General features: G+C 30.8%; 1 protein-coding gene across 1 annotated transcript; it reads left to right on the top strand.

Annotated features, from left to right (window-relative positions):
* Positions 1 to 1,051: 1,051 nt before the first annotated feature.
* On the top strand, positions 1,052 to 27,963 carry LOC133335751 (cyclin G). The gene is made up of 6 exons (XM_061544049.1): positions 1,052 to 1,158; positions 22,447 to 23,252; positions 23,597 to 23,836; positions 23,947 to 24,321; positions 24,395 to 24,609; positions 27,850 to 27,963. Exons 2-6 carry the CDS (start codon positions 22,467 to 22,469, stop codon positions 27,923 to 27,925), a joined length of 1,692 nt encoding a protein of 563 aa, XP_061400033.1. The 5' UTR covers positions 1,052 to 1,158; positions 22,447 to 22,466; the 3' UTR covers positions 27,926 to 27,963.

Here is a 27,963-nt window from a genome sequence, read left to right as displayed (position 1 = left end):
CTTTTTACTATAAAACCATTCCAAAACCCACAAAACTAGAAACAATTCAAACAAATTTAGGAGAATTCAAAACAAAATTACTTTCTCTTTGCAAACTTTTAACTCGAGAAATTTGCGCGCTTAAAAATGGTAATAGGAATGCTAACTTCTTATTAGCAGTAGTGTTGATTTTAAATTAATGTCATCTAATTTTGGAATATTTACCAGATTTTCTTTCACTTTCTAATTATTTTGTATTTTGAGAGTGATATTGTTATTATCTCATTCTACTAGGACTCATGGTACAAGGTAGGGTATCTTTTGTCAACAAAGAGAAAATACACCTCTACCTTATGGGCTACAATGTTAGAATAAATAAAAACAAGTGCAACAAGTCGTTCTGTTCTTTTGGCATATTTTTAAAATTTTACTAAAACGCCAAAAATGAAAATTCGAATTGGGAATATGATTTAGATATTTATTTGTCCAGAAATCATAAATTTCTTCTTTACAACATGTGGTCTGTTCCCGTACTACAAGAATCTACTATTTTTGAATACGATAACACTTTTTTCCTTTATGATATCGAAAAAATGGTAAAATCTAGTAGATTCTTGCAGTACGGGAACAGACCAATGGGTTGTAAAACTCGTCGTTAAGCAAATGGATTATAGAATACATTTTATTTTCTTTCAAACAGCTGATTTTCTTATTTTTCACATACGAAAATAGACGTTCGAAACAAATACATATGTAATTACATATCGCTTTGACACATTGAAATTTTCGTATGTTTCACACGACGTGTTCGAATTTCATATGTAAATAAAGTAGCAGCACCCATGTAAATAAGATATTGTGAAAAAGAACCTTAAGATCTATTGGATTTCAAAATCCAGTACAATGTGAACGTACATTTTATGTAAACGCTTGTTTATAACCTATGAAGTAAGCAATCACAAAAGCTAAAGTCTCTTCAATTACGATTAGCTATTATCGATGAATCATCATTCATTATCGAATGTTATCGAAATTGGAATGTTGTTATCGAAAACAATGTACCATCTCCTACGAAATTTTCCATGTCACAATTCTTGTTGAATCGTGTTGAGAACTTTTCTTTGTCCTCGTTCAAATTAAAAAACCAAAAAAACTGATTCTAATTGCAGAAGCATCCGGGTAAGTGTTATTCCATTAAATTCTACAGCAAAAACCATACAAAATGGTAAAGAAAAGGTTAGATTTAATTGAAAAAGTGAGGCTAAATAAGGGCAAAATTAATAAAATCAAAATCCAGAGTGTGTTGGTGGTGTGGTGAATTCGGACAGCATGCGCATTTCATTAAAAAAAAATTATGCACGACGACGACCCAATCAGACGTCAGAGAGCCGTCGCTCTGTTGCCTATCATGAATGAATGTGAATTTGTTGCTGGGTGACTGATTGTTGTATATGTGAAATTGCGTAGCAGAGTCATCAGCCAAAGTTTGCCAGCCAATTTTTCTGGGGCATGTAATTGTAATGATATTGTGTAAATGGAGTTGGAAATGCGAATGATGTTAATTTCCAGAAAATTCCAATTAGAGAAATTTCAGGAATTTACGTAGGTCTTTTAATTGATGTCGTACATACGTACGTACATATATATTTCACCATTGAGTTGGGTAGTATTTACGTCATTTCTTTTCACCATTCCCATGCAGTGTTGCTAATTTTAGTAGTATGATACACAAAAAATTTTTGCAAAAACAACATAGGTGTGCGGAATAATAGGAATGTTTTTACTTTTGGAAATGTAAAAAAATTGTTGCATATTTATTTGTAATTATGTATATCGTTATTGTGAATTATTAACATCAAAAAATTAATGTGATTTTGAGATATTTTCATAACATTGTGAAATATTAATTCAAGGTCATGTTGAATACATCTTTGAACTCACAATAAAAAATCATTTTAAATAAAGCATAAAAATAAATATAAGATAATAACACAAAAATATAAAAACAAATTTAGTAGATCGTGGAGAAGTCCACATGTTTACTAATATGTACATATGTCCAGGTAAACCACTAGAACATATAGGAGTTCAATTTTCATTATTCATATGGTAAAAATTCTATGGCATATGATAGCATATCGGGCCCCCCGGGCCGCCCCCCAGAGTGCGTCCTTGGTCGTAGATGACACTGCATTATTTACTTGCTTTCTAAAGGATTAACTTCTCTAAGAGCCATGACGAATTTTCTCCAGGTAAAAATTTTTATAATTGTACTTTTACATTATAACCTTAATGTTATACGATTAACTTTATCATCATTTCAGAAAATGGGTTCCAAATGATATATAATGTACCTGGATTTTAAGAACATCTGTTATTTGCTTTGTTCCGGACGATGAAATTACATAGTTTAGTCGTATGGAAATAGGTGCAGTTTATAGTCTTGAACCAGCAGTATCCTTGTATATATTCCTTGTTAGTAAGGCAATTCCTTCACTGGTTACGGAATCGAATCATCGATAGGAAACTACTATGGAAGGATGCCGATATTGGTTTCGCAATAGCTTGTGTTTGAGAATTAATTGATCACTGCCTGTCGCCGAACTCCATGCAGTAGAAAAATTAATGTCCAGGTTTGAGATATTTTTTTAATTTTAAATCCAGCAGCGATTGTGACCCCTTGAGCCGAATCTCGATCACAGCACACAGCTGTGAAGAGAATGAGGTCCTTGGAGGAACAACAACCTGCGACGAAGTTGATCGACGGATCCTTCGGTTTGGCCAGATCACCTTATACAAAGGTGTCAAGGTTTTTAATTGTCGAACTAAGGAGCGGTCCACGAGATTCCAAGCGGAATGGTAACCTCTGTGTGGATCAAATCACCTTTTAATGGACTAGATAACACACTAGTGGAAAAGCAGAACGACGGCCTTCAGATGAGGAGGTGGAGAATCCCTGCCTCATTTGAAAAGACCGGCGGTGTAGTCGCAAAGCTTGCTACCGACTCTGCTGATGAGCAATATTTGAGGAAGAGTTGTTTTATGGGATGGGGAAACTTTATTTCCATCTCCCGCCATTAAAACAATAGGCAGACAGCAGCAAGCGCTAAATATGTGAAATTTGTCTGCTTGAATCTCCAATTATGCTGTTCTTATTTCCAAATAGAAGTATATACATATTTTCCTTTCTATTTATTATTATCAATATCTTGAATATCTGACGGGTCAAATGTTAATTAAAAAAACCCATCCAAGTCATCAATACACCATTTCAATAACTAATTTTCTCTATTTCATTTTATTCTCTAGCATTTCCTCTTTATGATTGTTTCATTCTATGAATAGCAACTTGTATTTCCAGCTGTAATCTATCTCAGCTGCTGCTATAGGTCAAGCAACCGAACAACCAGCTGTTCTTTTGTATTACCATTATTATGTGTTGTTCCAATTTCTTACAATATATCTTCTTGGCATCTTCTCTTGGTATTGCAATTTCTCTTTTGTGTTGTGTATTCTTTAATATTCTTACGTACATTTTTGCCACTTAGTTATTGTTGAGTATTATGTGTTTATTTTGCTGCTAGTGAGTGTGTGTGCGTTTGAGATTTCAAGATTTCTTCATAATTGCCTTGCAGTTTTGGATGTGCAAAAAAATGAAAAAATACATTAATTTTGCCTGAGGTGGTACATACAAAGAACGAACATCATCATCGTACGGTCGTTGGCTATTACGTGAAGGTCAATGTTAAATGAGCTATAGCGTCTGTGTGGATATACATATCTAAATTAAATAATTTTGTTTTATTTGGCTCTGACCAACATCATGATCACCATGAAATGCATCTCCTCTGCTGTATGCATAAATCATTATTACTTGAAATTGTTTATTATGATTTTCGCATTTGTTTTGTCTTGAATAATATTTCTTCAGTTATTTTTAAGTCTATTTTGATTTTTTGTTTATAAATTAAACAAAGAAGAAATATATTCTCGAATTTTTTTCATATTTTGTTGTTGTTTGTTTTGGCTTGCACGTAATAATAATGCTTAGGTAATATTGATATTTTTGGTATTTCTTTCTTCTTAGATAATATCACTTCAATAGATTTCCTTTTCAAACTTGAACTTGGCAATACGTTTGTTTTTTGGCCATCACACATTTCTTGTTCTCTTGTGCTGTGAAGATGGTAGTCAAGGTTTTTTGCCAAATACTTACGAGATGCTATTTTTAAAAGAAAAATTTCCCTCAACATATTCTTTTTGGGGGAAAAGAAAGTTCTGTGTCATTACTATTTCCGCTAGAAGACAAAAATACATATATAAATACATAGCATTGTTGCTGTACAAATTACTGTGTGTATTGTAAACAAGTTTTCATTTGACTAAAATAAAATGTAATTCACAAAATTTCATTACTTTCCTTTTTTATTTAATTTATGATTACTTGTGCATTATATCATTTTATATCAGCTGGGCCTGATAATATCAAATCCGAAGCGAATCTTGAAGAATACCCCTACGGATATAAAGCAGGAAAACCCACTAGCAGATACCTGGATAACACGACTGAGGAACAATCGCCTTCATAGTCAAAAGCGTTATCTATTAGTTAGATGTCATTCATCTGTTAATAAAGTCGGAATCTGACCATCCTCATTAGGTATATTCTGAAACAATCTGTCAACTAGGAAACTGTTTTTATACTAAGTCCATCTTTGGCATTTGTGCCCTTCATATCAGAAAAAAATTTATGAGAATGGTTATTTAAGGTTCAGTTTCTGAGATTCTACGGTCAATTTAGATTTGTGTTGAAACCATTTTTACAATTTTCTGAGAAAATTAAAAAACATATAGCTAAAATGTTAGCCAAATATTCGATAGCAAATTTTAATTAAATTTATAGAATATTATTTATTGTAGAACTTTCAGAACAAGGCTTATTAACTCATTTGGCGCCACCGTACTCTTAAAACAAATAACAGTACCACTGTTAGAAAACTACCGTTATTTCAGTTAATTTCTATAAAATATTTTATTTTTGTGTCTTGTTTAATACTATATTTAAGATTTAAAGTTAATCTTAAGATTTGGAAAAAAATCGTTGGCTTTATCTGGGTTAATATGCTGCAAATTAGCTGATTCGTATATATGCTAACATTATTATTAATTGACTTCACATGATGAATACGTAAACAGCGTCTAAGTTTTACACTTTAAATTTATTAAAAAGAAACTGTTATTTTGTACTTCTTGCGTAGGAGACCCTGATTCTGAATAAAAAGTTACTTTATTAAATATAAATATACTTTTATAAATTTATGCCATGTCCTGACGGGCATTCGAACAACGTAGTTCGCTCTCAGAATTACGTACATGAATTAACCCGTTCATACAACACTACTCCTAATTCATGTCATCAGAGTTTTTTATTTCAAACTTTTTGTTTCTTGTTTTACACCAAAATTCTAACATATTTGCATGAATTGCATATGGATTTGAATAGAAAAATTAATTGTCTTTCTCCTGACTATATTAAGAACCCATATCTATTTACTTTTAATTCATGTTTTCCATTTTTCTGAAAATATTGTTGTTTTCATACATTTTTATATTTTCTAAATTCAAATGTCACATATAAAAGTTTGGAGAATTTTTTTTTGAGTGTCCCCAAATTTGTTTCTTGTTTTGTACGCTAATTAGAACCATGGGGAAAGAAATTCACATTGCATTATGTAGATAACAAAATTTACATCCTGCTGCATATATAAAAACTAGACAATTTTTTACTTTTCATTCATCATTTTCAATATTACTAAAAAAGGTTGAAAATTTTATAAATATTTTCAAGCTGTCAAAATTAATTTATTTTCGATAAATGCTCTCAGTTATTAGGGATGGGACAAATTTCTTGGTGATTCAGAGAGTGATTCGAATTGAACAACGTACAAAAGTCGGTGTTCGCTCAGACAATTTTGTATGGGGAACTAAGTAATTACTTCATAATGCCATGTTCTGACGGGCATTCGAACAACGTAGTTCGCTCTCAGAATTACGTACATGAATTAACCCGTTCATACAACACCATTCTTAATTCATGTCATCAGAGTTTTTTTATTTCAAACATTTTGTTTCTTGTTTTGCACCAAAATTGTAACATATTTGCGTGAATCACATATGGATCTAAATAGAAAAAATAATTCTCTTTCTCCTGACTATAATATCAACCCCTATCTCTTTACTTTTAATTCATGTTTTCCATTTTTTCTGAAAATATTGTTGTTTTCAATACATTTTTATATTTTCTCAACTCAAATGTCACATTTAAAAAATTGGAGAATTTTTGTTTGGGTTTCCCCACTTTTGTTTCTCGTTTTGTACGCTAATTAGAACCAAGGGGAAAGAAATGCATATTGCATTTCGTAGACAACAAAATTTACATCCTTCTGCATATATAAAAACTAGAATTTGGGTTACTTTTCATTCATCATTTTCAATTTTACTGAAAAATTTTGAAAAATTTAAAAATTTTTTCATGCTGTCAAAATTAATTTATTTTCGATAAATTCTCTCAATTGTTAGAGATGGAACAACATTTAATTAAGGGTCGAACAACGAATGAGAGAGCGAACAACGCTCGTCTGTACATGGCATTAGACAATTATCTGATTAATATTTTGCAGACTGAAAAGAGAGCTAATTTTCTTATTTTTTACTTATTTTCTTTGTCTATCTCGGTGTAAATCGGTAGAAAATTAAAATACAGAACAATTTCTAGTTTCATCCACCTTTTAAGATCTCAATAGAAAGATTTTGTTACATAGAACTTTACAGTGAATACCCCTAATTCGTATTGCTGTTAAACTAAATAAAATAAGACACACACACCCACCCATACTAGACTAACAACAGCTATAGATACAAATTGTTGTTGTGCTCTAAGAGAAACACAATGGCAAAATGAAACATGTTTATATAGCAGACCAATGGTGGAAGCCATATTTGTTTCGTTGCCATTTCGGTGCGTCCATTTCGTTGACAGACTGTGAAATTTTCACTTTTCAACTAAACTCAGCTGCTGGCTGCGTTCTGTTGTGGTGTTGTTGATTACTGTTCATTGGTCACATACACAAAAGACAACAGACGACACACAGCTGCTACTGTTTGTGTTTCACATGTCATTGCGTTCCTTCATGGTCAAATCAGTTGAAGAAGACAAACACACACACATATTCAATTCAAATTGTATACGAACGGGGGTCTTGTTGTATATGAAACATACTCTTGAAGCAACTCTGGAATACAGTTTAGTTTCTGTTTAACAACAACTGAGAAAGCAACCAATCTAGAGAGGAAGCAAAAAAAAAAAGAATATTAGTCTTTTTAACAAAATATAAACAAAGAAAATTGAAAATTTGAAACCCAAACAATTTAATCAAAATCTAAATAAACAAAACAAAGTTTTTGTGTGTCTTCAAAAAAATTAATGTCGTCGTCCAAACAACATTATTAAGCAATTTTTTATGTGTAAATGTCGTCGTCTTCTTCGTATGTCGTCGTCGTTTTCTAAACCCCGAAAAACAAACAGTCTACAAATGTTACTTTAAATCAAAACCCGCAGAAAAATCGATTTCGTTTGCCCACAGAGAACAAAAAATCCAGAAATCATGAATTGTTGAAACAAATTTTTTAAACAAAATTTTGTTTCACAGTGTCCAAGAAGAGAAATTGAAACCTGCTGCAAAAAACAATAATCATCATCGTATAAAAGTTGCATTTTTTGCGTAACATTTGTGATAATTACAAATTAATTTATTAATTTGTTTAATTTAAATTATAAATAAAAAATATTAAAATAAGTTTTTTACAACAACAAAAAACAAAATTATAAGTACAAATTAGTTAAAAGAAAAACTCTAGTAGGACTTAATAAGACAATACATTTTGTACTATTACTACTACTGCAACAACCACTCATACACCAACAACAAATACACACAGAAGAAAAAGAAAAAAAAAAACAGAACTCTCATCTCTCAATGGCACAGATTTGATATGAACTCCCCAATCTTCGTTACAATAAAAGTGCAATAATCCAATAAAATCTGAAAAAAACGTATTTCCATATTCCCTGCGCGTTATTAAAAATGGCTGTCAAAATGTAAGATCATTTTTTATATATATTTAAATTTTATATTAATATTGTTGTATAATGAAGAAGAAAAAAGTATTCGTCGTCAAAGTCCGTTTTAAGCAAAAGTTTTATAAAACAAATTTTTAAACAAAGGCTTTTTGTATGTATTTGTTTATGAGAAGAAATAGTACTGCGGGTATGTGTGTGTGTGAAAGATACTTGTTTGTCTTTCTCAGACTGTTCCTCTGTTGATTTTATGACATTTTCACTAAAAAAGCTTTTATATTTTTTGAAAAAAAAAAGTTTGTAAAATGTTAATATTACTAGATTTTTAAAATAATTATATATAAACAAATATATATTGTTTGAAAATTATGTTACATGAAAATTGAGTAGTGACAGCTATTTCAGCTATTTAATTGCCATGTAAATATTACTGACGTCTAAAATCAGATGATTTGTTGTATACAGTGATGTCAATTTAGTGATTTTTTAATCAAAGTTGCTATATGTGTTGAAAGAGAACCAATTAAGTTTTACTAGATATTAATCAAAGTTTATTTATTGATGCTTTGAAAGAATTTACTGGAACTTGGTGTATAAAAAAAAGCTCCATACTAAACTCTTTTGAATATCTAGCCAGAGTTTTTGATTACAAAATAGATATTTTTGTATTAATTTTCAGTGTAAGAGGATTATTTCTCAGTGCCAATTTTTATTTAACCTCGGCTTGAGATTCCCTTCTCCTTAATTTTTTTTTCTTTTCAAAAGCCTATTCAAATTTCAAGTTAGTCATCATATGACATCAAAGTAAGTTGGCAACACTTGCTCTTTGGCAGTTTTCTTCTGTTTTGCCTTTGTTTATGTTTCATTTCTAGAATGTTACTGTTGTTTCAATTCACATTTGTTTCAGAGGTATAGCAAATTTGTTTCTTTTTGTTGTTTCTCTGTTAACAAAATTATTTCACATAAACAACAAATATAAATGTTTGTTGTTGGTTTGATTTATAAAACGAACGATTATGGAATTGTTATTGTTTCTCTTTTGGGGTATATGTACATAAACAAATACAAGAGAAAAAAAGTACAATAAAAAATACTATTTTATAGGCCTAAAAGTGCCAAAGTATGTGTTGATTTCTTTTTTATTTCAAACACCCGCTGGCCCCATCCCCCTTAGTTTAGTAAAATATTTTTTTTTACTTTGTTACTGTATCCCTCACAGTATTGTATATGAACATTACCAATACCATTACAATTGTTCACTCTCCACTGCGATCTTCAATAGCAGCAGAAACCCCCTCTTTTTCTCGCTCTTCTCTCCGCTCTCCATCACTACAATAAACAGGTTTTCTAGAATTGCGTCAGCCAATTTTTGTGATTTGTATTTTCTATTTATTTTTCTGGTTATAGTAAGAAAAAACACAACAACAAAAAATATTCTAAAGATTAAAAAATAAGGAAAACAATTCTTTATATAAAAATATTTATTTAAAAGAAATGTTTAATATTATGTAATCTAAAAATTTTTAAATTAAAAAATAAAAGCCTTTGTTTGTTGGGTGTACATTATTGCTGTAAATTTTTTTTCTAGGTCATTTGTTGTTTAATGACAATATTTTTCATTGTTAAATGCTTATATTCAATATTTCAACGTAGCAGCAGCTAACTACTATTGCATTGCTATGCATATTAAATAACCTACTTATTTTTCAACAGAGCTTTGCCTAGAATAATATTTAGGTAACTTACAAACATAGCTTAGTCTTTGTTTTATAATGTTTGTTGTTGTTGTTCAACCTTCAAACGTAACCTCAAATAAAAAACACAACAGTATTTAAATTTTATGCCTTTAAATTACTTCCTCCCACTACATACATACAACCCCCAAAACCCTACAGCCGATATAATATCAATGGTAATTCCAGAAATTCATTGAAACACAGAATATTTACATATCAAAAAAAAAAAAAAAAAAAAAAACAGCTGCCTTGGCATCGTAGGTGTTGGATTAGAATAATTAACAGCATACTGTGTGTGAGTGTGTGTGTTGTTTTTGTTTATCACCTTTTTACAAATCAAAAAAGGTGGTAAACAAACATCATTCCTGCATTCATACTAAATCTAGTTTTTCGTTTATTTTTTTTTTTCTTAATTTCCAATAGCCAGAGTGTTGTACACATAAATAAATATTTGTCTGTTTTTTTTTTTTTCGTTGTAACCGTTACATCTTAAACCAACCACTTGGTGGGTGTTTTATTAGATGTTAAATGTTTTTATTCTCATAATAATTCACAACCCACCAGCTAATAATGGTAGTGCGTGTGTGTGTCTACGCTTTCCTCTTTTACCCAACAATTGCTGAGGAAACATTTATTTGTTTAGTGGTTTTCTCTTTTGTTGGTATTTCTTGTAATGTTTTTGTGTTTCATAGTTTTTCTTGTTTTGTTTTGATAATAATTTTCGCTACCTACATATGTTAGGTGGTAGTGTACAGGTGATATATGTTTTAATGTTGTTGGTGTATTGGCGGGACACCACCGCCACATATTCTTTCCCAAAAACGAAAAAAGGCGCGCATAATACAAGTCATGACTTTTTCTAATATCTTTTCAAATACTCGCTTGTTGTTTGTGTATATCTTTTTTGTTTTCCATTGAATTTCTTTTATTTCATTCATTCTGTTTTGTATTTGTTCCCATAATTTTCTTTCTCAGCCAATGACTTCTATGCATTGCGCTTCCATAGTTTGATGGATGTGTGAAAACGGCATTCAATCTATTCATGTTTAGTTTCTTTTGTTTTAGTCTTTTCTTTATTCATTTTTCTTTATTGTTCCCATTCTCTGGATAACCAGTCGTTTGTAATTTCTTTCTTTCTTTTGGTTGTTATTCTTTAATAAAAAGTATTTGATGTAGAGATGCCACAAAATTGCATCATGTTTTTTAACAATTGCAATAAACACATAGGAATAGTGATAGAGAGAGAGTTATTATGGACAGGCTCACTCTTGTCAGTTTAATGAAGTTTCATTCTAGAGAAGCAATTTGGAAGCAATATGAGAATGACATTGACAATCTATTTGTCAAATAACTTGGCATAACGAAATTAGTTGGACGTAATTTCAGTGTATAACGTAAAAATGATGGGGTTTTTATGCATAATAGCCTTTTTTACAGAAGATTAAATAAAACCTTACAATTATGTAAAATAATGTATGCATCAACAAAATGAGCTCAGTTTTTCAAATACCCAATACATTTTTTTATTATTTATGTAATAAAAAAATTCCTGTATTGCTTTTGTGTAAACAACCCCCAATTAAAAAAAATAGGTAAAGCTAGAAGGGTGTATTTCCATCAACACCTTGTCTTTTTTTGTATAACAAACAAATCTAAAAATTGACTGGTGCGCTTATGTGAGATTTTTCATTCTTTTGTAAAAATACGTTTATTTCTAAAACCACCCCATTTGTGGTGTAATACAGCAATCTATATAAGAATAAATGGATGGATATCACATAATGTCACTCGTTCGCCGCTTGCCCAGTAACACAAAAAAATCCGAACCATAGCAGGGTTTATTTATAACAAAAATATATATTCTCTATTTGATGAACAATAACCGTCCGTGTTTTCTTGTTTTGATGCAATGCAAAAAACAACCACCCTATTTTTGTGTGGTATATGATAAGCTTTAGCTAAGTGTCCCTCATAAATAAATTATATACTTTTTTAAACCAATGTAAGTCGTTATTCTAATATCTGCATATCCAGCAGTGATATTGAAGCTTAAATAATCACTCACACACAGGCTTGTCGTGTCATATTTTATTTAAATACCAGCTATACAACAAATTAAAGCTTTGCATTATATATGATGTGAAGGGGAAACTCAATATTAGAAACAGATTTTCATATTAAATCCAACACCTGGCTCATAATATACAAGAATATATGATGTCACTTATTTATGGGTTGGCTGGCAACAGCTGTTGCTTAAATCATATGGATAATAAGGCACCTACATACTTTTTTAGGGCCATAATATAAAGTTTTGTTGTCTTTTTCGAACAACAAAGAGTAATATGAAACCTGTTTCTAATTGCTGTTGCTTGGCATTTAAAAGTATTACATTTCAGCTTAATCATATACAACTTAAAGCTTTGGCAATTTAAGTTTCTAAAATGTTCTTTGTTTGGCAGCAGTACACCGTTTTTGTTATCAGTCCAATGTTCAAAAATACCAGCTGATTTAAATGCACTTCAATTACATCGCCCCCAATAAACAATCAGCTGATACGACGATACTTGTAGTGTTGGATGAGTTTTTCTTCCTCCCCATTATCTATTGCCATTTGTTTTTGACAAAATGCATTACCTTTGCAAATTTTGCAAGTCACTTTCTCGCCCACTGATATTTTATTTATGAGTAATACAAATTTGTGATAAGGTTCTCAAATATTGATTACAATTGAAAACTTAAAATAGTGCATTTTGTTTTCGTTTTCTTTGTTCTTTGAACAAAACAAAACAAGTCAATGAACCCTGAATATTTGTGATTAAATTTCCAAAGTCTAAAAATAAATGTAGTAGTAGGTTTAGTTTTGCTATTTGCCTTGAGACAACAATTGACCCTAATATTATTGTCAAGTACTTGTCGCCCTGCTTTGTTTTAATCTAGGTAGGGTGGGTTTTTTACAAGTCTTGATTGCTTGACTCCTGCCTGCTTGATGACATCTTTTAAGAGAAAATCCAAAAATACACTCTCTTCTGTATTTGTCATCTGCTGCATAAGCAGCAGCTGTCTAGACAAACCACCTAGCTCAGCTGTCTACAACATTTGTAATTGTTTTTTGTTTTTCTCGGTTTCTTGACTTTTATCTTTTATTTTTATCTTATTATTTTGTCACCATTATTCTTTTATGACATTTGGCATGCGCCAGTTTTTCTTTCTCTCTAGGTCGTAGTCTGTCTGTATGCATTGCTGCTCATATTGCAGGCTCTGCTGCTGAGTGACAGGCATTTCCTTTTGTAATTTATATTGGCTTCCTTATAGAAATTATTTATTGGGGGTTGTTTTCTTCACCCCTATTTTTAGGTGGCGGTGGTGGTTGGTTACAAAATGCATCTTGAATTCGTTTTGCTGCATTTGTTGTAGTTTTTTTTTTTCTTAAGAAAGCCCACCCCTCTTTTTGTAGGATTTTCGGTAATTATTTATGTTTGATTGTTTTCGTAGACAGACGACACAATGTAAACAATCCTTGCTAGCCAGCCAGACATTTGTTTATTTTGTGGCATTGTATTTTTTAATTACTTTGGTGCAGGATGTATGTGTATGCATGTTTGTGTGGCGGGTGTTACTTTATATTGTAACAGTTGCCATCATTCGGTGGTGGTGGAGGATTTACAGAAAAGGTTTCTTCTTAAAAATAATCATATTTTTTCACAGTTAATTGCTAAAAACTTCCTTCCTGAGAAATTCGGCGACTTTTTGTTCACTTATCTTTATCTGAAATTATAAAAGAACATTTTTTTAATTATAGGATGTTATGGGATTAAAGAAATTTCCTTAAACATGTTTATGAGGGAAATTCTTCCAAATAATAATCTTTTCCAGTTAATCTGGTACAAACAAAATTGCGCCGTTTTTCTTATTTTGGCAGCTTTGGTTTCCTTATTGACAATAACAGCTGCGTTTGTGTTCTTAACTGACGCATGGTTGATGTAACTCAGTAATAATTTATTTACTTCTCTGATAAAGATGCTCCCAGTTGCCATTTGTTATATTTAAATAATTTAATATAATTACTTTTTAAATTAATATTAGAATTCTTTATTGGCTAAATATTAACCTTGCTCCGAGAAGTTAGGCCTCTTTACTGCTTTGATTTCCCAAATATGTCAGATGAGTCGTCTAACAGTGAGATCAAGAGAATAACATCATTGAGAACTCAAGAGAATGATTTTAGTTATGAACGGTTATGCAGGTGTTAATTGTCATTCTCTTTTCATTTCTCACTAACATTTGACGCACTCTCCTTGAAATCAGCTGCTGTTTATGAGGCTTATTTACAAAATAATTTAAATATTACAAAAAATTAATGAAAGAAAATGCCAAATGAATGATTAAATAATTCCAGCTTCCAACAAACATTTTAACAAAAGAAAGTTGACTGAACTTTGTTTATAAATTGAAAATGTCATAATACTCCATATAAATTTCAAGTCATGCTGAAACTTCCGGAATGGGATTTTTTACAAAAAACTGAATTAAGTATAACACTAGTGAGTCATAAGTATATTGGAAGTTTCCAAAAACTAAATTAACATAGGTTTTTTATAGTTTCCGCCGAATCATGACGCAATAAATATGTTATCTATTGATAGCACATAAAAGTAACCAAATTGATATAATCAATTCTTTGTCATTTATTTTCAAAAAATATATTAATAATAATACGTCATTGTGTAGTACCACCACTCATAAAGTAAAAATTGCAATCTATGACCTTCAGAAAAACGAATATTCCAGTATACCACAGAATGAGTGAAATCCGACCAAAATAAACACTCAAACAAAGCCTTATGTTGGTTGATATTAATACAACAAAGAAGAAGTATGAAGTATACAATGCAATGCATTCCCCTGTCGAGTGTCATCCATCCGGCCTACAAGAAATTTTCAAGGCAATGCAGTTGAAAAGCAATATGATGAAATATTTTGCAAATTTCAATAATGTTCATGTACTTGTTTTTTATTGTATGCAGAGGTGTCATCTTCATATACTTCACCACAAAAGGGGTAATTATTTCAATACGAATGTGATTCATATTGTAATATAAATAATGTTTTCTTATAATTATACTAGATTTTCATCAGTTCTTCTTCACATTAACCCATTTATGTGGCGCCTAAACTAAAGTGAAAAGTGGAAAATTTCTATTTCGAGATTTTTTCAAATTGTTTCCCTTGATTTTTTTATTACATACATACATGTATGCTTAACCTCAATTCAAAAATGTCTTTATATTTTACTACACAAACCAAGTACTACGTGCCTATACTCCTCTCATGGTGTGGTGGATGGGGTATGCATGTCTGTGAGTGTGCAATATTTTAAAACATAATATTGTTTATTTTTTTGTATTTTTTTATTTGGGTTGGTACAACAAACATTCCATCCACTCCACCCCGCAAACCGAAAAGGAAATATATTTTGCGTAATAAAAGCCAGCGCAATGTAGTTGTTGGTTGTTGATTTCTGTGTGTGTCAAATTCGGTTGACGACAGACCAACAAACTTGGCCAAAAACAAAAAGAGAAATTCATTTATTGTCCAAACAAAGTGCCAAAGGTATTTGAAATATAAATAAACAATTTATTTTGTAAATTGGCTAAATAAATGTTAAGTTTTTTTTAGGAAACTAAAACTGACAATAGACAATAGGAAGCTATCTTGTAATCGTGTCAATATTCAGCTGTTAATTGCAGCCACTTGAATTATGAAAATAAAAATATTTGTTTAACGGACATTTGGCAGTTTGTATTGCAGTAGACTGTAGGAAGGCCATTCCCTCCGCTTTTATATTAGAAAAATCCTAAACAATTAAAGATTTCAAATTTTATAAATTTTCCAAATTTTTTCAAGTTTCTTGTATTTTCTTTAAACATTTTGTTTTTGATTCTAAATAACAACAAATCACCACCACCACAAAGTAACTCCAAAAACAAAAAAAAAAAAAAAAAAAAAAAAAAAAATGCTATTATCTCTTGTATGTTTTATTTTTGTGATTCATTATTGTTTAAAGTGGTGGCAATGACAATTATTTAACATGCAAGTGGTATAGAAACTTCCTTGATATCATTAAAAATCGTTTAAACAAAACAAAAATGTACAAAAATAAAATAAAAAAATACAAACATACCATAAGACAACGACCGAGTTTTGGCTTCTGGTATTTAAAACATAACCTCAAGGTTTTCACAAAAAAAATCCCAAACCTGACTGATGCTATCCAGCAAGAATTAAAACATTAGTATTTGTGCTACGCAGTTTGGTGTACATGAGCAATTAACCAAATACAATAACAACAAGTATAAAGTTCAATAACAAAACAAAATTAAAATTTTGGTATTGTCGTTCATATCAATATATGACCAATTTGCCCGAATGCATTATTGTTATTATTATTTTTATTTATTTAGCTTAACCGTAAATAATTCATTGCCTAAAAATATTTTGATTTTATTTAAAAACAACAACACCAGCAGCATTTCCAAAATGTCAAAAAACTTCTGAACTTGACTCTGTTGAACAGCATTTAGATGAAGGTTATATTAGCATTTACGTTTACAGAATTTTTAATTGTATCTTTTTTGTGAGAGGAGAAGAATATGGGTAAATATATAGAGTAATTAATTATAAAATAAATGTTTTCATACATTTAGTTCATTGCAGGTTTTAATATCATTTTCATGCGTAGAAGAACTTTGGAATATCCAAGAAGAACAATTTGAATTACAAACACGAATTATTTCCTCGATATATAAATCATTATGTTTTTCCCTTCTTTAAATTCCAAATTTAAATTGATATCTCTATTTTTAAAGTGACGATGATGGATAATCTGGTCTTTCCCCCTCGGTCTCTTGCTGTATTTACCACAATTTATAGACGATAAAGTCATTAAATTGAATTTTTGCCCTCAAGACCAAACTATTCATTGGAAATTGTTTAGTCATAATTATTATGATCGTCAATACAAATCATTATAATCTATTTCCGTTTGGACTAGCAGTTAATTTACATAATAAAGCGGCTATTTTTGTGTTTAAAAATAAAACAGAGAAATATTCAAAAAATAGGGCATACTAACTAACGCTTTAATGGAATTACACACCCATTCCCCGTCAAGCTTAACCTAACTTAAGCTAACCTTTCAATATCTTAGCATAACTTGTTGATCTGGTATTCTATGTGTAAGGTTATTTGCCTCACAAGCTAAGTTATGTATAAGGTTATTTGCCTCAGCTGCCTCAGCTATCAAAAATGATTTTTCATATTTTGATTCTGCAGAAATAATATTGATAATTTTCAAGAAACAATTTAAACGATTAGTAGACTGTACTCTTCTTATTACGTCTTTGCTATTAAATTGTTTTGTTTATTTAATGTTTTGATGATGTTTCGGCTAAAGGTCAATTTTTAAAAATGCAAACTATACGTTATATCTCGTATCCCTATTAATCCAAAAATAAACCAACACCATTCCTCGCCGTGAAAAAATACAACTTAGAAATTTGAAATTCATAGCTGGAAAAAAAACTGCGACTTTGAATAAATAACGGCCAAAAAAATAAACTATACATCGAAGCTGTTTCAAAGTACACAGTGGAGGAGATCTGTGTGTTACCATACATAGGAAAAAAACATATTGTATGATGGTATATGTAGAAATAAATAAAAAAATACATTTATTTAACAAAGTTGTGGATGTGGTGGGGTGTTACCCCTCTCTTCTCTTCCCCGCCGCTCCTCACTTTGTTTGTGCATACATTTATGGTTCTCGAGTCAAAATAGTTGGTACGGTTGTGATCTTAACACCACACAACAATAACGTTATAAAAATTGACTCAATACGCATTTGTCCATAATATTCATACGACTGTTTTGTTGTTGTTGGCTGTGTTTGCCGACTTCCCCGCCACTTCTCAATCTCTTTTTTGGATTCCCAACTATGATCGTTGTATTTGCTTTGTTATATAGTTATGTGTATGTGACCGACTCCGACCGTCTGTTGTGTCGTCTATTCCTCTTCCACCTCTATGATATGCTTTGTTTGTTTTTATTTTTTTTTTTTTTTGGTCTGGTGTTTTTTTGTGACATTGTGCTTTGATGATAACAGCTCTGCTCTACACCATTTCCGAATTTTAACTAACAAACTATTAGGTTTTGTATCTAAAAATATATGTTTTTTGATTATTTTGAATGTGGAAATAGAGACCGTAGTTATTATTGCAAGCTATTTGCGTATGAAAATATTCCCAGAGATAGTTTTGTCTGTTCTTAACTTTTTTAATTATTTTTCTGTTATTTTTTTTCAAATTATATTTTTATTTTCGTTTTGAGAAAGTGTATTCAGCTCTTATTGTTTTTGTTCATTATCTTTGAATTTGCCAATACCAAGACAATGATGTGATGATGCTTGTCTCAGACACTTGAGACATCTATGCTCATGATGATGATGACGTTGTGTGTTATCAAAAATTTCATACTGGAAATTTCTGCCAAAATTTCTTTTTTTCAACACCAAAAAAAAAAAAAGCTCATAAACCAATGTTATTGAAATTTGTTAGGAGGTGTGTCAACTTTTTTGTTTGAAGGCTTGAAAACAGTCTTGGATGTCTGATGGAATTAGGTCGCCAGGGAGAGAAAGAGAGGAGGGATAAGACAAATTATGGTATGGAGATCTGTTTAGAATCATTACATTAAATACATAAACCTAAATATTCTGGATAAAAGCGACATAAAAAGAGGGGTACAGTATATAGAGAGGATCGACATCGTTTAAAAACTCTCTTTAATTAATGATTTTTGCGGGAAAAGTTCTACCAATTGATAGACCAAGAATGTCTATTTACAAACAAAAGCTTGGAAATTCTGTTTAGATCTTCTCATTCCTCTTAATTGAGGCACTATGGTCTTATGGGGTCTGTAAGATAAACTGGCCCTATTTTCATTTGGTTTTATACCCTTATACTTTTAATTGTGTCGGATTCCAAATAAAGGTATTAAAAATATCAGAAATTTTAAACTATACTAAATATTTTATTTAAAAGTGAGTTTTATTCCCCACTCATTTTCATTACCAAGCAATTTGGTTTTTTTAATGCTGTCAAATCCATAAAACTTGTGAGATATAAAGAACACACACACACATTACCTTTTGGCCGCTATATCAAATTAATTTTCTTTTGAGGAAAATCTTCAGTTTTATTATTTCACGTTCAACTCATCAATGGATTTCTATTGAAATGTTGTAAAAAAAAAGTTTTCAAATAAACGTTACATTGGAACAACGAACCCCCTGACTATATGAGTTATGGCCTTAACGTTACTTCTTAATTGCCTTGCTACATGTTACTTCATGTAGCAACAACTTGGAGCCACAGTAGCGCTGAGTTTCTTTAATTTTCTGTATCATCGTTTTTCTTAAGTATTGCTGTTGTTATTGTTGTTGGATGCAACTTGTTTCATTGACCGAACAGTTTATTTTTTTAAACAATGCTTTTCATTTATGATGCATCCCATTGCCTTTTCTTTTTTCCACTTCATTGTCGGTTTCCCCACTACTCTATCACAATATGCCCCTACTTTATGTGTGGAATAGAGTGGTGTTTCTGTTTTTTGGCTGGCGTCTCTGTCTGTTTGTTGCTGCGGCGTACGTGCTGAAAATCTCGTTGGCTTTGTTGCTGCTTGGTCGGTCGGTTGGTAGTTTGGTTTATCGTAAACTGCATTTTGTTTCTTCTTTTTTCGAATATTTCAACGTTTTTTGATGATATTTTATGTATGTGTTGTTTATGAGTTTCCTGTGCCCAGTTTTTCTCCACAAAACAATTGTTTACTATTTTATGCACTTTTTTTTTCATTTTTTCGGGATAAACTCTTTCATTGTTCTTTTGGAACAGGAAATGGGCCAACAATTGAATTTGTTGTGTGTGTGGTTTTTATCAAAACATATGACACCTAGTTTGCATAGATTTCCATTTTTCTGGTTTTTGTTGTTACATTGGGTTTTTTTTGGATGGAGGGAGGATGGGGGTAAAATTTGTATAGTTTTTGTTTTATCAGTTTACATTATTCAGATTTTGTTGTTGTTGTTGTAAGCTCAACACGTGCCTATTTTGCCCCTGACACTAAAATAACAGCCGCCCCCTCAATTACCACCCCAAACCATACTATATCAACCATTTAGGTTTTGTTTGGAACACCACCTTTTTATTGATAACAACGAAAAACTAAACAAAAATCAATTTTAATTTATGTATGTTAACAGTTGTTGTTGTTTTTAGAGGCAACAAAGTGTTGCTGTTAATATTATTAATCATTATTGACAAATGTTTATTTAATATCACCAGACAGACAAATCACTCAATTCCTCATCATCACAACTCTGGATTTTGTAATACATTTTTATCCTGTAATCTATTTGGGAAATGTTGACGTATTTTAGTTGTTATAATAATTATTTATAGATATGATATACAAACATAGAAGATATCTTAGTCATTTGTCTCATTTCCCTCAATAATTATGGAGAAGAAGAAGAGCTCTAGAATCTTTTGTCGTCACAGATAAATGAACTTTAGTTTTTTATAACCTTGAAATATTTTAAAAATAGACAATATCATTTTTTATACTGTCCTATTTTTATTTTGCCCTTAACATTTGTTTTCTTGTGTCCTACAGTCTCCCATTAAATATATAATGCATGATATTATTATTAAAATAGATATTAAAAATTAAAACAATATATATGGAAACGTGTGAATATAACTATTCAGCCCCATAAGGGGATATTTCTTTTTCGATTAAAGAATTTAAAATGAATTTTCACATCCTAGTAATTTTTAATTCTAACCTCCATTATATCTCGAGACATTATTGAATTCTAAAAATTTTTAATTTCAGTATTTTATTTTTCTCAGTGGATGAGAAATTTATTTGAAATACAAATTTCAATTATTCAATTTTTAAAATTATTATTTCAATATTTTCTTTTTCTCAGTGGATGAGAAATTTATTTGACAAAAAATTTAAAGAAAAATCCAATTTCTTAGAGATTTTTTTTCACACGCTTCTCAAAAATTATACCTTAAAATTAATAATTTATTTGTTTATTTTTAGTATTTAAAAAATAATATTTAATTTTTTAAAACCCAATTTTTGCACTCCCTTTTCCAACCCTTAATTAAAAAACTAAATTATTTAATATTTTGAGATTTTTTTATTTTACAGCAGCATTAATAAACCATTATCCACAATGTTTATTTTAATTACTTTCTTCACACACACATACACAAAAATAATTTTTTATACACATACATACACAACATCTCATTTTTCCCCCCTTGAAATTATTGTTATATGATTTTTTATTTTGTTTTCAAAACTAATCATTTTTATTATTCCTCCCATATTTTTCCTCTATACAGACCTGTAAGTTAAAACAAATTCAGGATAAGCAAAAAGCAAAATCATTATCATTTTACCAGAAAAACAAACAAAATTTTGAGAACATCGTTCATCAATTTTCTACTACAACAAAACCAAAAAAAAAGAGATAAAACCACACATATAAACCAAAAACAGATTTTTTGGTGTGGTATTAAAATAGTAAAAACAAAAACTATTACTCAAAGCACAAGCGTTTATTATCGTTATTAACAATAACAACAACAACAACTACTACAAGGAAGAAAAACACATAATAAACCACATATTGTGCTTTCGATTTGAAATATAAAATCTCAAATCAATCATTAAATTTCTTCCTTTTGGAACGAAATTATTGTCTATATAAAAAGCGTACTTTTTCGAAAAAAGTTTCTTTTGGGACATAAAACAAAAAAAGAGAATTTTTTTACAAAAATCTCTAAAACACAAAACATCAAAATACATATCTACGACGTGAGGGTTCAAATTGTTTGTTGTTTGCAAATTGTTGACAAATTTTTGGTTTAATTTCCCAAAAAACTAAACCAAAAAATTAAAGAATAGTACTAAGGTTTTTGGACCATCAACGAAACACGGCTAATATTTTTTTCCTAAACGAAAAGAATATTGAAAACACAGCAAGTTTCGTCCATTTAACCGGTGTGTACAACACAAGTAGCAAACAATAAATTTTATTTTCGGTATACATTTTGGGTATTTTCTTATTTTGAATATATATTTCTTTAATATTATTTTGATAAGTAAAAAAGGTCCTTTTTCCAAAAGTTGACCTTGTTGAATTGTATAAACAAAAGATTGAGAGTTTTATTCGTAAATAGAACTCGCTGATATCGCAACTCTACGTTTCATCTCTACTACTACTCATATATACAAGCTGAAAATAAAATCAAACAATTTTATTTTTCAAAAAAGAAATTTTGAAAAATAATCTACAAAAAAAACGGCCTAGAATACTTTTTTCTTCAATTTATTTCTCTTGTGCAGTTTTCTTGAGAATTGTCGCTGTTCTGTCGAACGGATTCTTGAGAGAAGCCAAAGCTAACATTTGAAATCAAATCAAAAAAATTATTCCTATTGTAAAATTTACACAAATAATAGGTACTAGGCCAGCCCTCACAATGTCTGTCCCTGTACGCTACTCTGCTGCCGCCAATTACGCCGTCGCTGATAGTGGTCTAAACAATCAAGAAGAGCAATATCATCAATACTCTGAACAGGATTTGTATAACCACCATTTCAACAGCCACTTGAACAACAACATCATCTACGGCTACAACAGCGTTTTGGAGGAGCAGCAGCAGTTGATGCAGCAGAACACATCGATGTCTGTGATGGTGAAGCCTGAAGACCTGGTTGCGGTAGGAGCAGGAAACAGCAGCAGCAGCAACAACACAATGTCGTCGACCAACAACATCGCCCCCTACCATCTTCAACATCACATGGATCAAGAGCAGGCCACAACATCGGCCAAGGCCCGTGAATTGTTGATGGTCGGCCGTGGTGGCTCTGATAATACCGATGTTCCCACAACATCGGCGATGGCGGCGGCGGCAGCAGCAGCTGAATCTGCAAATACTGCAGCCAATAATGGCAGCAGCCGTACTGCAGAGATGCGAACTGAGTGGATGAGGATGTCTGACGAGGGCCGGTATGGAACACCGGGTGCTGCTGGCTTGGATTATCAGAAATTTGAGCTGGAACAACAACAACAAACACCTAACAATCATATGGACCAAACCATGGAGCCTTCGTTAACGGACAATGAGAAGAAAACAACAACTAATAACAATTTGGAAGATCAACTGGTATCGCTATCATCTGAGGAGCTTTACAATACTCTTAAGGAATATGATGCATTACAAGATAAATATCACACCGTATTATTGTTGCCGAAAGAATCAAGGGTAAGTGTTGATGAAGTGTTTTTTTTTTAATTAATCTAACCAAATAAAATTTAATTTGGTTAAAAACAAAATTATTATCGATAAAAAAGTTTGTAAGGAATATTGTCGTTTTCTAAGGGAAACATTGTTATCAGTAATATTCTCTATAGAGAATGCATTCTTATCAATAATCTCTACTGGAAAATATGGTTGACTGACAATATTTCCTTTAACAAATGTCTTAATCGATAAAATTTTCCTTCAGAAAATATTGTTATCGACAATGTTTTCTATAAAAAAATATTCCTATGTTCACTCTCTAAGCTATTCCCCAATTTAATTTAAATTTTCTTTTTCCGTTACAGCGTGAAGTTACAGCTGGTGGTCGTGATGGCTCCGCTTATGTTTTACGTTGCCTTAAAATTTGGTATGAGCTGCCCTCCGATGTCTTATTCTCAGCCATGAGCTTAGTGGATCGTTTCTTGGATCGCATGGCTGTTAAGCCAAAACATATGGCCTGTATGAGTGTTGCCTCATTCCATTTGGCCATTAAACAATTGAATTTGAAGCCTATACCCGCCGAAGATTTAGTTACAATCTCACAGGTAAATTTCCACACCATATTATATGATTAACATCATTTAAATTCATCAAATCAATCCTAAATAGTCAGTAATATTAAAATTTGTAATAATTTAAATTATTTTTCCCTTAGTGTGGCTGTACCGCTGGCGATTTGGAACGTATGGCTGGTGTCATTGCCAATAAACTGGGCGTACAAATGGGTCATGCACCCATTACCTCGGTCAGCTATTTGCGCATCTACTATGCCCTGTTCTATAATCTTGCCAAGGAGATTGGCGGACAATTCTTTGAATTCTACAAGCAATTGATAAAATTGGAAGAATTGGAGAATCGCTTGGAAATTCTTTTGTGCGATGTAAAAACAACCGTGATAACACCATCCACATTAGCTTTGGTATTGATATGCCTGCATTTAGATTTCCATATTAAGGAATCATATACCCGTGGCAGCCCCGAATTGAAGCATGTCTTTGAGTATATACTCTTCTTGCAACAATATATGAGGGTAAGTAAAAAGAAGAGAATGGAAGCAATGAAGAACTTGTTTGTAATTATGTGTATTTTTCTTTGGCCCTTAGATTCCCGATCGTGTATTCACCTGCGGTTTTAGCATTGTTTCGGGCATTTTGTCCCATTACAATGGACAAAATAAACAGCCCTACAAGCAACGTTTGGTTTGGAAGCTTTCCAGCCGCACGTTGCGTGTATTGCGCCCAACCAATCGTTTTTCAACCGACCTGCCCACCATTGATGAAGGCATTTCTAATGTCATGGACGATGGATGTCGATCGAGGTAAGCATATTTTTTTTAGTTTATTTTTTAAAATTTTGTTTGTTTTTGTTATGCCAAAAATACAGAGAGGTAGAGAAAAGATGTAGTGGCAAAGTTCAGTTTTTAGATAACGAACAGATTTTTGGTTAACCCTTGTTACGAGCGATGAAACTAATTTATTGGCGACGGAATTTTGTTAATTTTAACGGTTTTTATTTTGTTTGAGGTTATGTTTTGATAAACATTGGTAGTCCAAAGAAAGCTTTATTTTACATGATTATTGTGGGATCTTTTAAAATTATATCCTGTTATTGCTCCCTTTAGTCCTTTGAATTTATTCAAATTTTAGCCTTTAGAAGGTTAAATAATTTTCACACGCACAATTTTGCGATTTTTGTGTGTGCGTATGTTGTGCTTAATTTTTTTATATATTATGTATGTATATATTTCTAAATAGAAATGTAAATTGTTTTTGCAATTTTTTTTACATACACAAATAGAAATCTGCTATATAAAATAAAAATAAAAACATCACCATATAAACTTGGGCGTAAACAAGTTTCTAAATTATTCGAAAAAAACAAAAAATCAACAAGAGCAACAAAAACGCAACACTTAAAAAAAAGCTTTTTTTGGAATATGCTTTCGTCTATTTGTTGTTTTTTCAATGATCACGAGTCTTGGCAAACAGCACACATGCACACACACACACACACCCGAACTTCTCCTCTAGCCCATTCAGACAGTCAGTAAGTCTATTAATGAAAATTGTTGTTATGTCTGTCTGAATTGTATTTGAGTATGTTTACGTCTGTGTGTACACATATCATACTTTTTGTCTTGTTTGTTTTTATTTTTTTCTTCTTCTTCGTGGGCCTAAATCAGCTACTACAATAACATATTTTTTTAGAGGCACTTTGGCCAAAATGTTTATGCCGTTTTGATATTGGGTGATGATTGCGATGGTGGCAGTGTGTGTGTCTGCTTGTAGGCATAGTTTGTGCCTTGTTGATTATTGATTGACTTTTAAACTATGCCATGAATTTTCTATAAATTTCTGTACCAACAATTTGTTTGATCAACAAATTTACGTCAACAATTGTAGGAGAAACATATTTTTTAAGCGAAACAAAATGTTGGCCAAACATAACCTCACAATTTTTTTTTGGTTTTTAATGAAAGTGAAAAAATGATATTGCAAATTTGTATTTAGAAAATAAATTTTTAAAGGAAATGGGTATAATAAGATGTAATGTAAAGGTTTTCATTTCTCATTTTTTTTTTTTTCATTTGGACAAATATTTTTCAGATATTTCATTGATAACACATTAAATTTATTATATATATATATATATATATATGTAGTTATATATACAAATATATATCTGCTTGATATATTTTATTTTAAGATTCCTTGGGGTTCTCTTTCCTTATTTTTTGGAAGGCAATCAATCATATTTGTCTAAGAAATTTGTCCATAAACATATTTTCTCTAGAAAACCCTTTTTCAATATCATTTTGTTTGTTGTGTCTATCATGGTTTTTATCTAATCATCTGTTAATTTCCAAAATATTATTTTCTAATTTGCCAAATTAATTTCTTTGTTTGTCGTGTGACACCAAAAAAATACAACAGAGTTCGAATATTCTGGGCAATAAAAAAGAAGAAAAATAACAATTAACGTCATATGTGGGCTGTTTACGTTAATGCCACCTTATATACGAAGAATAAATACACACACATATGTATATAAATGTGCGTATGTGTGTACTTGTTGAATACAATTTTGCAAAATAACAATAACAACAAGTTTTTCAAGTTCATTACTCTGCGCGGTTTATCATTTTGAAATAACATTTGTTATAAATAAGGCGACGACGAGGGGTTTATTTAACAAAAAGAGCGAGAGAGGAGGGTGGAGAGGGATAGTATGGAAATATACACTTGGACTTTAAACAATGTTAAAATTCTCCAAGGGGGAATTTTGTTATATAATAACTTTAGAAAAAAGGGGAAGATTATTTATTTGCAAAAAATATTTTCCTCCTCTCAATATTTATAGAGACTTGTGTCATGATTAGCTTGTCTTCGTCAACATGTTTACTTTTTTTTGCTTTTCTAAAAAATTGTTTTGACGAGAATTTTATTTACTCATCTATGCCATTGATTGCTTGCTAATGTTGTCCCCAATTTATGGGCATGTGTTAGTTTTGACGCAAAATAAATTAACAACAATAACAAAAAATAGTTTGTACATTATCATTAAGAGGTAGTGGAAATTTAGTTTTTTACTTTTTTTGAAGTATTTTATTTTGCATTCACAAGTTTAAAGCTTCTTGGAATTATTTTGTTTATGTCTGCTTGAAATTGATTTCATAAATTATGATAATTTTCATTTCGTTATCATAGAATTATTTGCTTTTTGCCAGACACCACATACTACTCTTAGGGGTGTGTTTGTGTGATTTTGTTTTGTTTTCTTCTTGACCAATCCACTATTTGCTTCCTTGTTCTCTGTGCGTTTTGCATTGCCGCCGCCTGTCCGGCTGTGTCATATGTTTTTATACAACTTGCACTTGTTGTGATCGTTCGATTGATGATGATGGTGATAACCCATTTTCTTCTAATCTTGTTTGCAAAGTGGTGGTGTGTGACCATCGGCATACATATATAATATATTATTTTGTTTATATTATATATTTAGACATTTATTATTGTTTTTTTTTGCACCATTTTCAAATGACCTTTAAATACAAAGTATTGTGTTGTTGCAGTCATCAACCAATTTTGTTTATCTTTCAGTTGTATGTCTGTCTAAATGTGAACAAATATTTGTTCTTGATATTGCATTAGCACTGTTTTACAACTATTGTTCAAGTTCATAATTGCATTATTTAGAACGATTTTCAAATTCTTATCATACTATGGATAACAAATATTGAGGGGGTATTTTATGATAGAAAATTTATTTATCAAAGTAAAAAAAACAACATTTTATTAGTTTAATAATTGTTATTGCTACTTTCTGGTTTCTTTAAAAAATAGTTGCACAATAATTAAAAACTAAAATTATAGACTTCTTCTTTAATATATTGACATTTAAAAAAACAAAAGGATCCAAATAGTCTTAGGAATCATATAGGACATCAAATATATAATCTTTACATTTGAAAGCTAATTTTACATTGTACTATTTAAAATTATTTTATTTATTTTTATCTAAATTAATTTTTTTGCATTTCTTATATTTCCAATTTTAGAACCGAAAGTGTTAGTTCTGAAGAAGAGGAGGACTGGCCAACTTCACCCATTATTCCAATATTCGAGCAATGTTAGTACGAGACCAACAACCGGAAACAAATATAATCTACAAA

Source organism: Musca vetustissima, unplaced genomic scaffold (genome assembly GCF_032173495.1).
Source record: "Musca vetustissima isolate MV318-11 ecotype Yass unplaced genomic scaffold, APGP_CSIRO_Mvet_v1 utg8475, whole genome shotgun sequence".
Taxonomy (NCBI): Eukaryota; Metazoa; Arthropoda; class Insecta; order Diptera; family Muscidae; genus Musca; species Musca vetustissima.
This window is presented reverse-complemented; position numbering and strand designations above follow the sequence as displayed.

Bases quoted from the DNA above. Each gene is read 5' to 3' on its own strand.
- LOC133335751 (XM_061544049.1), top strand. From the start codon at position 22,467: ATGTCTGTCCCTGTACGCTACTCTGCTGCCGCCAATTACGCCGTCGCT. The intron at 23,837-23,946 runs GTAAATTTCCAC...TTTTTCCCTTAG, and splicing joins ATTTAGTTACAATCTCACAG to TGTGGCTGTACCGCTGGCGA. The intron at 24,322-24,394 runs GTAAGTAAAAAG...TTTGGCCCTTAG, and splicing joins TCTTGCAACAATATATGAGG to ATTCCCGATCGTGTATTCAC.